This window comes from Simochromis diagramma, unplaced genomic scaffold (assembly GCF_900408965.1).
Source record: "Simochromis diagramma unplaced genomic scaffold, fSimDia1.1 OVJJ01000596.1, whole genome shotgun sequence".
In the NCBI taxonomy this organism is placed as follows: domain Eukaryota; kingdom Metazoa; phylum Chordata; class Actinopteri; order Cichliformes; family Cichlidae; genus Simochromis; species Simochromis diagramma.
Window position 1 is genome coordinate 7,839,063 of NW_024387245.1, and position 12,407 is coordinate 7,851,469.

The 12,407-nt window shown below is 41.2% G+C and overlaps 1 protein-coding gene across 3 annotated transcripts in view; it reads left to right on the forward strand.

Annotated features, from left to right (window-relative positions):
* The window catches only part of dym (dymeclin), a 58,347-nt gene extending 46,718 nt beyond the window's left edge, over positions 1 to 11,629 (forward strand). For all 3 annotated transcript variants that reach the window (XM_040000695.1, XM_040000694.1, XM_040000696.1), the window contains 2 exons: positions 1,311 to 1,424; positions 10,245 to 11,629. In XM_040000695.1, coding sequence (XP_039856629.1) covers positions 1,311 to 1,424; positions 10,245 to 10,394 — 264 coding nt within the window. In that variant the 3' untranslated portion in view covers positions 10,395 to 11,629. The remainder of the gene's footprint in view (positions 1 to 1,310; positions 1,425 to 10,244) is intronic.
* Positions 11,630 to 12,407: the final 778 nt, after the last annotated feature.

Sequence of the window (12,407 nt, forward strand, 5' to 3'; positions counted from 1 at the left end):
TTTGGTAGGTGCCTTAATGTGGCTGGTTTATCTGAATAGTGTGTGCTGTGCTGTATCCTTATAAAGAAGCATTTACAGAAGCGAGTTACTGTTGCTAGGAAACATGGCAGCCCATGCACGTGTTTAAATGGCCGTTTATGGAAGCGGCAATATTTTGCCTTAAATGAAAACGAGCTGTCGACGTACTGTAGGTTCAGCACCGATTCCTCTAACGTGATGTTCAAACCACCTTTGGAACACTGACCAGTGTTATTGTTTACACAGCTGAGGTCTCTCAGGCCTACGCGTGTAGCATGATGCCATTTTGTTCCTAGATCTTCATATTGCACCCGGTGTCATCATATCGGGTGTGGCTGCTGAAATATTAATGTGACAGCTCCAAACAGAGGGATTAGAAGAGTTGGAGAGGGTCGTGATGGAGCTGGGACTTGACATTAAAGCTCAATGAGAACAAGGTCCCGTGTGTGTATTAGGAAACACAGACAAGAGTGAATATTGATTTTTTATTTATTTATTTTTTGCTAATGCTACCAGCTGATTTATACTTACAAGTAGAACTAAATGGAACAAAGATATCAATAACTGCATTAACACAAAACCTGACGAGAAATATTTTAAAATAACCATTTATTTTTGAGGAGATAATCAACAAGAGTTAAATCTCATCAGTGAGTTGTATTTTCTTCTATTTTATTGGATAAAAAGTGGATTTTGCTTTGGACACTGCCTGCTTTATCACATATTTTTTGTTAAGACACTTAACAATGACCTATGATTCATTCAAACAAAAGAGACATCTTAATTTTGTGTCTACTCTTGAAGACAACTTGGCAAAGAACCTTTTTTTTTTTTTTATTATATCTTTAGACAATCTGTTACTTGCAGCCTGTCACAATTCCCCCACATTTCCTTAGTTAAATCTACAAAAAATGCCTGATATAGCGTAGTTTCACAAGCATAAAATAACAGTTTTTGCACCAACATATTGATTTTCAAGCTTGTAAGAATTATACAAACTGTGCTTTTGTCTTATATACTATATTCCCATGTATGTTTGCACATTTCAATAAATAACTGCACCTATTTCCCATTTTCCTGGCAAAACATGAAAAACCAAGGACACTGTATTGGTGGTAATTTGTATTTAAATTCTGTGTTTACCCCTAAACACTCCAACTGTATTCAGTCCAATTAAATTTTATTTCTATAGCACCAAATTACAACAACAGTCACCTCAAAACACTTTAAGGCAAGCTAAAAGACCCTATGGCAAGTTTGTGATTGGCTGTTTCCTCCCGTTTGACCTTTAGGTTATTGGTTTCTTCAGTCAGCGTCTGGAGCAGGCTGGAAGTGACCTGTCTGTTGAGAGAGTTCAGGAGGTCATCATGAAAGGAGCCCAGGCACTGCCAAAAGACAGACTGAAGGTAATTCACTCACACAGACACACAGGCAGCAGGGCGACAGGCAAAGTGGAAGAGCGTGGAAAGCAGAAGTCATAAAATGTGGGCTTTGCTAAAAGGTTAAAAAAGAGAAGAAGAAGAAGTGGTAAATTTCTATGCATGTGAAGAGAGTCCAGTTGAACAATCGAGATGTTTGGGATTGGGATATGGACTCGGGCAATGGAATGATGGAAGGAGGCCTTTGGGAGTGGACACAAAAGGCCAAAGCCCAGTTCTCATTAGCATTAATGCCCATCTTCGTTCCATTTCTGCTTACCTGCTATATGTGAACATGTAATGACATTTCAAGGAGATGGGATGGGGGGACGGCTAACGGCACTTTGTCATGGGTACATCAGATTGGGGGGAGGGGACGAAGGAGACATAAATCTGCCACCATGCCTCGTTACCCAACACTCCTGGCGGGTTCTCTAACCCTTTCCCTTTCCAATGCTCCTCCATTAATCAGTAAGGAAATATGTAACCAGCGGTCTCCACAGCAGCTCGGAAGCTCTTAATTGCATGTTTTATCATGTGTTTCATGTTCCGTACTTGGCTGCTGGCTGCAAGCCATTTGTCTGTGGAAGAGGGATGGTGCGCGGCCATGAGTCCATGTTCTCTCTCTCTGTCGTGCTCACAGCGAGCACGTCAGAGCACTAATGTAGTGACCATGAATTCACAGAATTACCCACAGAGCCATGTGGATAACCCTCATGTCCTTCAGCGAGAGTGCTGTACCTGTGGCACAAGTCAATGTGGGTCATGAGTGTGTGTGTGTGTTATCTCCTGCATTTGTGTATGTCTGCTGATGACCATCTGACTAAATGGCAGTCTACGTTTTTGTGCAAAAGTGTTTTTGAATCTCACGCTGACTCCACATCAGAGTGCTTTCCAGCTCCACAGGGTGACGTGAAGTGAAAAGTATATCTGGGCAATGTGTCTTCTGGGAAAAGTCCCTACCATTTGATGGCACCATCTCTCAAACAAACAGCTGTCTCTCCACCTCTCGCCTCCCGTCATCCTATGAGCTCATTCAGCTTCCCCCCAATGTAAAAATCTATAGGTTAGATTAATGTTGTGTGGAATCATCGATACGTCGGCAATTACTCCGATGAAGCAGTATCGGTGTCTCAATCAGTTGTGGCTCCACGGAGAGCGCTGACATGAATGAAATGTTCGGGAAAAGCGATTGTTCCTCGCTCTTTCTAAAAATAATTTTTTTTTTTTGTGGAGTTTTTTTTTTTTTTTGTGGAGTTTTTTTTTTACATTCGGGTCATGTGAACATTGCATGTAAATGAGTGCATCAATTTTTAAGTCTTAAAGTTGCACCCATGTCTACACTAACAACCAAAATCAGAACATTTTGTTAACACTTGCTGAAAGCTGAAAGCACCACTGTGGTGTTGTAGTGCAGCTGGGGAATGATATCTATAAAACTTCATTCCCAAACTGTATTCTATGGTTCTTCTTGCACACTGATAAAATCATCAGTAAGGTGACATTATTTTCAGATATCGTCTATTTTTCAGCTCAGTTATGCAGTCGCAGTGAGAATTCAGCCATTTATGTTGACATGAGGCGAGTTAACAAGCATAAAACAGAGGCTTAGGTGGAGATGATACTTCCCATGTCTGTGGGTCTGCTAGTGTCCGCTTGGATCCCACCAAAATCAATTGACTATGTGCACGAGACAATGCTAACTTCCTGGTTTGAGACCGGATGTGGGGTTGTGCATTTCCGGTAGCTTTACTTTGCGGTCAATCGCTACTGCGAAGATATGCTCCAAAATCATGTCCAAAACTCGAAAACGGAAAGATTGCGTTAAGTTACAAAGAGCAGAAGGTGGGAACACTCACCGCTGTTGTGTCATAAAAAATCTAATGATCAATTTTGACGTTTAAAGAGTTTAGATCGATCAGTTGTTTACATCACTCAACACAAGCAGAACTGCATTACTGCAGCAGAAGACACATCGTCCACATTCAGAAGCACATCTCTGTATAGTGACTGGTCTTATGATTTAAACAGGCAAATGTTCAGCATTCAAACTACAGGTGAAGAATAGTCAAACCAGATGTTTCCCCCGTTATGTCGATATCAGCTAGTCAAGTACACACCTACACAGCATGTTAACAAACCGTGAAAAAAGCCACACAAAAAATGAATGATTGCTGGTAACGGTTTCTATACATTAGTATTTACGAAGGGTATGTTGTGACACCTTCAAAATTACAGCGGTCCCTCGCTATAACGCGGTTCACCTTTCACCTGCTGTTTCGCGGATTTTGTAGTGCAAGTTTGCATGTTTGTTTTTTTTTACGTCACATTGTGTCCTGCGTCCTGATCGCTGCAGACGATCTCCTCCGTGACGTCTCTCCTGTATAGTACAGAATCGCTGCATTGATTGCTAGCAGTGTGACTCTGAAGAGCAGTACTGTATGTCCACGATGTCCACCAAACGTTTTGCACCGTCAAAAAATAAAATTGGCTACTTGATTTCACCTATCGCTGGTTATTTTTAGAACATAACACCCGCGATAAACGAGGGACAGCTGAGAAATATAACATTTGAATCCCTTTTCTCTTTTGCTCTGAGGCGCGGGGGAAAAATATCGACAAGTCGATGAACATCATTTACAGATATATTGGGTAAATGCCCAAGACATCTATAGAAATGTAAATCGCTGCTTGATTCATTTGCTTAACTTGTTTTGGACCATAAACCAGGCACGAATAGGACACCGGAAACAAAGCTCCCCACAGGAGTTTCTGCACCAGAAGTAGCATATGCTAATGTGCACATAGTCAATTTTATCATCAGATGGTTAGCACGCGGTGAGTGCATACGAATGTATCAGCTAGCCATGCACCCAGACAGCTGTCTTCAAGCAGACCTCCAAGAAGTGTGTGGCATAACAGGACTGACTACTACCCCATCGGGTCTCCAGCTGTCCTCCACTGAAATAACTGATGCTTAAGACACAATTTACTGTTATTGCATGCAAATGTTTGCACATTTTTAGTTGCAAAATGATCTTTAAAATTACGTTTTTAGATTTTTATGTTTTTTTTAAATAAAATAAAAAATCCACATTTAGTGTTAATCTGTATCAGCCTGTACGTGGCGCCAATATAATAACTTCAAAATTGGTTGGTTGGGAACTGCAGACACTTGTCAGGTAAACCACTGACATAAAGATAGCATGGACACTAGTTAATCTATTGAAATAGAAACATATAAGTGAGGATGCAGATTTTTAACGGGGCAAAATGTAGACATGCAAATTAGGCGCTAACTGAAAGAAAGGATTGAAGGTGGTAAGTACCCCTTGGATGACCCTCAACACTCAGCTGCCTGCCTCTCATTCTTTGTGTGTGTGTTGTTTCAGGGTGTGTGAGGCTGAGTGGTGCTTATAGGCAGTGCCTGCGGAATGTGTTGTTTAGCCTCTCCTGCTGAAATCTGCCTCTTTGAGCAGCGATAGCCTACAGACTCTCTGGCTCCTCAGGAAGAGACGGAGGGGGAGGGGGGTTACCAGCTGTTAGTCAGTCAGTACCTGGGGCTTAAGAGGCCTGATGGCAGCCATTACTACTTTCCCACACACTGACAACACAGTTTCTATACATTTCTATGTAGAAATCCTCTTGAGTGCAGTAAATTCAGAAAGCCCATGCCTAACTTGTGTAATACAGTCCGCCTTCAGAGCTCAAACTTAGGGCAATCGGGGCTTTGCAAAGCGTTAATAGTATTAAGCAGTTTTCACAAATGCATTGCAGCCCTGAACTTTTGTAGTGCTTACCGAATGAAGCGCAGTGTGATAAACGTCCACCGCTCTCTAGGTCGGAGATTGGCTGCTCTTTTAGTCTGCGAGCTCTCTGGTACAGATGTTTTTCCAGTGCATTCACTGCTAGTGAGTCGCCGTCATGCGTCCCGGCTTCTTCTCACCCTGTCCAGGAGGCTCCTTCGCTTAAAGCCTGCAAAGTATTTCCAGTAATGCATGCATGTCTGAGGTGGATTGGATAGCTGTGGAAAATCTCCTGACCCAGTTCCACCGAAAATGTCCGAAATTCATGTATGAAAACAGCTCAACACTGTCGACAGAAAGGTCACCCTGACGATTTCTTAAATATACCAGTTCTCTCCTGTCAGATCTCAATACTTGAACATGATTTGAGCAAATGTAGAAAAAAAATCATCAAGATCTGTAGGTTGAGCTATTGTTTATTTATTGATTGATTATTGATTCTGGCTTCTTTTTTTTTTTTTTTTTTTTTTTTTTTTGCCATATTTGATCATCTGTAATAACTGTCTTATACAGTTTGAGCATTTAGAGTAAGACTTAGGAGTCTATCTGATGTCACCTCGGATATCTTTCCCTGTCAAGAAAATTATGATGTTGCCAAAAAGAAAAATTTAATCAGCAGAAGGATATTTACTACATCAGTTTACCCTTCATTTTATCTGAAACATACAAAAGAATCATATCCTTTTAGTTTATTTTCAGCTGTCACTATGGGACATTGCCCATAAATATTACTAGCTAAAGCTTTCAGACAGTTGTGGTGATCGCAGTATATTAATATTTTTCTGTGAGAAAGTCACAGAGGCATAAAGTGATGTGAGATTGAAATAAGTACTTTGACTTTTAACTCAAACGTACTATTTGAGACAAACGAGAGTTCAATTCCACCACTGATCGTTTTTTAAAAATGTATATAAAGTTTATATCATAATAAAATATTGATATAATGTAACCTGTTCATATTTGGACGATCAAAATGCAAGCTAGTCTCATGAGCTATGTTAGCAAACTAGTGTGCTTGCTAAAGTTAACATTACTAAAGGTGTTCTTCCAGATACATCACACACCCATGAAACGAACTAAACTTTCCCAAAGGACGGCTCTAAAAAACAGAATGTGAATATAAAACCCACGACTTTTGTGAAAGATTTGTAAAGCGTTTCGAAATCTGACTTTTCAGTGTTTGTGCGTGTACCTGCATGTAAATGTGTGTGTTTGTGTGTATCAAGTTCTTATTTGCTCCCTCGCCGCATTCTTCTGTGTCTGGCCACCGAGCGCTGTCAGCGAAAGCACAGTGGAGGAAAGGGAACACAGCGTCCTGAGTAAAGATATGAGGCCAGCCAGCCAGTCTGTGTTCAGGGGCGAGGGCCTGACCCGCCAGGACCCATAACTAACTGATATGAGCCCGGGCCAAGTGGGCCCCAGCCAGCAGTCAGACTGAGAACAAAACAGAGAAGGGGAGGGGAGGGGAAGTCAGCAGAGAGACAGAGGAGATATGTACTGGGACAGTATGAACAGAATAAGGGACAGAGATAATATTAGTTACTGGATGTGGCAGTCTGGAGATGCTCTGATTTTATTTTTATGTTATTTTTTTCCCCAGAATTCACTCAAGCCTGAAAGCAACATTTTTGCTGTGAGGCACTTGCCATTGCCTTGCAATATGCAAGGCAATTACCCTGGTGGGGCTCTCGAACATAGATGTAAGAAGAAGAAGGCGGCCGTTGGGATTCTGGGTCATTTTTCCCTTTTCTGGCTTTGTGAAATTTAGGGAAATTGGTCATGTGAGCGTGCGGGACTTTAAGTTCCCACGGTGTCGAAATTAAACTATAGGAGTGCAAGGATGCTTTTTATAGATGCCTGCATGCTAAAAACTGTAATTCTAGCTTATTGCTAGGTGGTTACTAGGCAAGATGGGATGTCATGTCTGATATGATATAGATAAGTGCTTTCAGGGGCCTAAGACGTACCTGCGTGCCAAGTTTTGTTGCTCAACTCCTGATTGCGTAGGAGGAGTTGGCAGCCGAAGAAACAAACAAACACACAGGTGGAGATTTTGTGTGTTATAGTAAGACATATTTAGGGCTTTGTTTGTGCCAGATTCATGTCGAGTTATTGCGATTGTCCACCAGAGATATCACTGTAAGACAGCAACTTCTCCTCTGTAAGTGTTTATTATTGAGCTTGGGACAAACTCTAATCTAAGCTAGATGGCTAACTATAATTTTAGATTTAAAGTACAGGCACGAGTGTGGTATTGATCCTCGCATCCATATCAAGAAACACAGATTGGATGCCGAGCTATTCCTATAATTACAGAGGAATTCCTTTGCATCAGTGGCACCCATTTTTGAAGTAGTGATAATGTTAGCGTGTCAATACTAAAAGCACGCCAGAGATTTGTAAAGATCTGATTATAATATGATTGGTGATGTTTCTGCGTTTCCCATGAATAATAATTTAGATTCTTTCAATGAGGCCATGAAAATGATAAATTATGGGTTTAATACTGAAGTGAAGCCACTCATATCTGTATTTATACAGATGTAAAGCATGCAAATCCGTATAGTAATGCTAAAGTAAATACCATTTGTGTCACCAACAAGGTCATGTGCTTTAGCTCTGAGTTTCTTTACCCTTTTCTTTAAACTGTGACTGCTGTGTTCAGGGCTCATGATGGAGAACTATATTCAGAGTGTTTAAGCAAGCGTTTACAAAAGTAGCCTCAGTGTCTTATGTGTGTCTGGTTTCTATGAAAAAAGGCGCTTATGCCGTATTTTGCTCATATAGAGGATTCGTTTTAGAGGTGTTAACATTGATTGCGCATGTACACATAATGCTTTACGAGTAAAAATAGGTTAATGCTGATGCTGTAACATGTGTTGTTTCAAACCTATGTTGACATAGCTGTGTCTGCTGGTTAATGCTTTGATTAACCTAATTTCCTAATAGCACAACTGGTTGTGCTTCATATGTTTTCATATATCACGGTGGTTGCCGCAGGGTATTAATCTGCTCGGCTGCCGTCTGTTCATGCTTGTAAACACGACACTGCTGAAGAAAACTATTTTCAATCAAAATGAAAAAATAAAGGCTGTATTTCTTCCTCTAAGCTTACAAGTAAAGGCCTGAATGTGTGGAGCAACTGTCACCAACAAGGTCATGTGAACGCCGGATGAGTCGTTAGGCTACGAGGGAGTCACCTACACACCCATCATGCCACTCAGATAATACAGTTCCTGCATTGTGTCTGGCCATCAACAATGGGAGTGGTGTGTGTGTGTACAGTTTAGCCTCAGTAACCTGGCATATGGCCTGTGACCCCACAGCCCCTCGGTCTGTGTCATTGTGATACCGATAGTGAGGCCTTGAATGGAGCCAATCAGGATTGAAAAGACTGGACTCAGACCCTCAAATAAAGGCTCACAGCATCTGTCTTTCACCACAGACTGATTACTGGCCGCGTGTGTGCACATACATGCATGTGCAGACAGGAGGATATAATGAGGTACCATTATGTATTATTGATGTGCTTCCCCGGCTGCCTACCTGCTGTCAGGTGGGCTGGCTCATGCATGCTTTGGTCTGGTCTGGTCTGGTTGGTGGGCTTCCAGAAGGTTTGGAAAAAGCTGGTGTTCAAGATGATAACTGATTACACAAAACATTAAATTTGTCAGATATCGATCTGTTAATTTGTGACTTTTAAACTCTTAAAATTCGTTTTCATTGAAAGGTTTTGTTAGAATTTTTCCTCAGTTTTACTTTTTATTATGGTGAGAGGTTAAAAAGGGCACCAATTAAAAATAGATGATATGAAACTAAACAGAGCTGCAATTGAATTTTATTTTTGTGCTGTTTCTAAAGACAGCATGTCAGCCCAAAGTGGAGAAGTTCCCCCAAGTGCAGATAATGTTTCCTCTTTATAGGAAAAATAAAAAGAAGACTTTTCCTGACCAAACCAGGAACGCTTGCAAAACTTCTTCCCACTTCACAAACTGCTGCGAAGTGTCAAGGTTTCAAAGAGGTCTTCCTCATATATCACGGTACTAACAGTGATTTGAGTAGCACAGCTTTTCTGCTTCATGTGAAAGTAATTCATTCATTCAACAGCCAGCTCCAAAAAAAAGGACTTTATTTCAGTGAGCTGTGTTTGGCACTGACAACAAATACCACGTTATTGTAGCGCAGCTCTAATACGCTGCTTCAGGTCTTGTTTTTTTTAAAGCATAAACTGCATATAAAAGATAGATGTAGCCACCGTGACCCCACCTGTTGGTTTATGAAGCAATTCAGCTCAACGTCTTTGGTTTTTTTGGAGACAAAAGTGACCATATTTGGACAAGAGTGAGATCAGTTAGCAAGCTACATTCACCAACACAGTTAACTTTTAATTAGTGCTAATAATAGAGCTAGCTATTTCCAAAAACATTTATTTCCTACCAGGCTCTGAACATGTTTACTTACTGGGAATTTATAGGGATAATGTTGCGCCATGTGGTTTAAGAGGTAGAGCAGGTCATCTGCTAATCGGAATTTTGGTGACCTGGCTTCTCCAGTCTGCATGTCAAAGAAGCCTTTTACAAGATACTGAAGTCTGAGTTGCTCCCAATGCATTCTTCAGATTGTGAATGTTAGATTAGATATAGAAACAAGTATTTGCATGAATGCATGGGTGAATGTGACAAACTATAAACTACATACATATATTATAAAGCATCTGAATGCTGCAATAGAGTATAAAGGCACTATATAAGAACCCCCCTCATGAAAAACAGAGCAGCTGAAAGTAGCTTTTAACATGAGAATGTAAAGTGAGCGTCCACTGACCACTGGAGGAACTGCAGTTTCAGCGTCGAGTTCATACTGCGTAAAAACTGCCGATCTGATAAGTTAAAATATCTTCTTTGAAAAGACTCTGTGCGGAAACATTTCTGCATCAGCATTTTCTTTTTTATGACTTGCTCATCATTCCACTTTTCTCTCGCCCGGTGTTTTCTGTGAATAGAAATTCCCAGAGCTCAAGTTCAAGTATGTGGAGGAGGACCAGCCAGAGGACTTCTTCATCCCCTACGTGTGGTCGCTGGTCTTCAACTCTGGAGTCGGCCTCCACTGGAGCCCACACGGGATCGAGCTGTTCAGCATGGACTCCGGCTGAAGGACACGTTGCAGCAGATTGCGCGTCTCCATCTCCGTTCAGTACAGAAAAAGGAACTGACGGCACGTGGGTGTGGGTGGGTGTGTGTGTGTGTGTGTGTTCTGGGTAGGTGTGTATGCATTACCCTTTATAGTATGTTCACGCTGCTTTGAAAGTGCCTCAACCTTGTAGAGGATGGTGTTTCTTTTTCATGCAGCACAACCTCGTTCTCCCTCGTATCTTCATAATCTCTCTGCTTCTACACTGTGAAGCTTCACCTGCACTTGGGTTACAGTTCCTGCGGTAGCTCCCGCTCATGCTCACTCAGTCCTGCGCTGAACACCTGTTGGAGCGTCTGAGCTGCTTCATTTGGTTCAGCACATGCTGACTTGTGATATCACGAGGAGCTCAGGACGCTGGCATTGGCTAATTCAATAGGTCAATTAAAACATGCAGACACATGTTACACTGCTCTGATGAACATCCATTTACTTCTGCACTGAATACTAAAAACCTGCTGTGACTCAACACCTGCCACTCATCTTCAAATGTCCTATTATTGTTGAATTTACACACGATTATCTCATAAACTGTTTTTCTTTTCTTTTGGCGTACATTGTTCTCAGTGTACAACAGCTTTTGACACATTTGCGCTTTTGAATTGAAGAAATGAAGAGAGAGAAAACTCTGTTGTCATCATCAGTATGCAGGAGTTACAGTGTTGCCGGCTGTTTAATATCCCTCCCCACCCCCCACATTCAAGTACAGCGTAATTAAATTTCAGTCCCCGGATGATATAAGCACTCTGCATCACTCTTTAATTCGTCTGATTTCGTTGTTGCTTGCCGCTCATTTATTCCATACCCTGTTTTTGTCATTAGCATTTTTTTCCTGATGCTAACCCAAGGCAAATACTTAAACCGGGGACGGTCATTAAACCTCCTGTCCTGTTGTGCATAATTACCGTTGTCTCTTTAACCGGTTATGTTATTTCATGTTTAAGTAGGGACTTATTGTTATTTATTTTCATGTATATTGTTTTTATATATATTCACCATCCCAAAATGTAAAGTGCAGTAGTGCTGAAATGACTACTATTACCGAAAGAGAAAAGCAATGGTACTATACTTTGATTATTCCCAGACGGGGAAACTGGCTTTATATATAAATGCATATAATATGACGACAGCTGTCCTTTTTGTGGCAACGTTTACCTTGAAAATAGAAGTTTAAATAAAAATATGAAATCAAACCAGCCTGAGTGTCACGCTGTTATTTAGCAGTGAAATACTGCAGCATTCGTGTGACGTTTATCACGTTTGTCTTAATTGTTTTAAGGTTGTGCAACTTTGGACTGAAAGCCTTGTTTATGACTCTGTCAGCCTGACAAATGTAAAGTGTTTATCGACCACAAGCTGAGCAGCCTGTCTTGATTTTTATCGAGTGGATTGAAATGTCCTCCGGCCTTGCCCAGTTGCACAATGCTTTATGGCTCAGTCGCATTGGGATAAAAATATGACAGCAACAATCCAAACAATCCTGGTTTGACTTGGGCTGATTCCAATCGCTCTCAGACAGATTAGCGAAGGTTTGCAAATAATTGATGAACGTAGACAGATTAGCCAATCAGTCTGCAATCAAACAATCAATCTGAGTCGGTCTGCATCAGTAAGTGTGCAACGGGGAGCTTCGCTTAATTGGTTGGCCTCTGGTTGTATTCAGCGAATTGTCATATCATCACAAACAGAACGCGTGCGATTGCCGGCTTCACCCTATTCCAATCGAACACTGCTCTCATAACACCTGCGAAACCACTATAATGGTATTTCTGCACTTCAGTGTTAAATTAAAATGACTTTTTCAGAACACACACATCTTTAGTGACTGACTCGGGGCGGGTGGGACAAATCCCACCCCCCCCCAAAAAACAGATGAATAGGAGAAAATGTCAGACTGAAGATGGAAACGAAGTCTGAGGAGGTGTAATTTCTTTTGATATCAGAGTGACCTTTTAAGCATTGTAGAAAGAAGGAT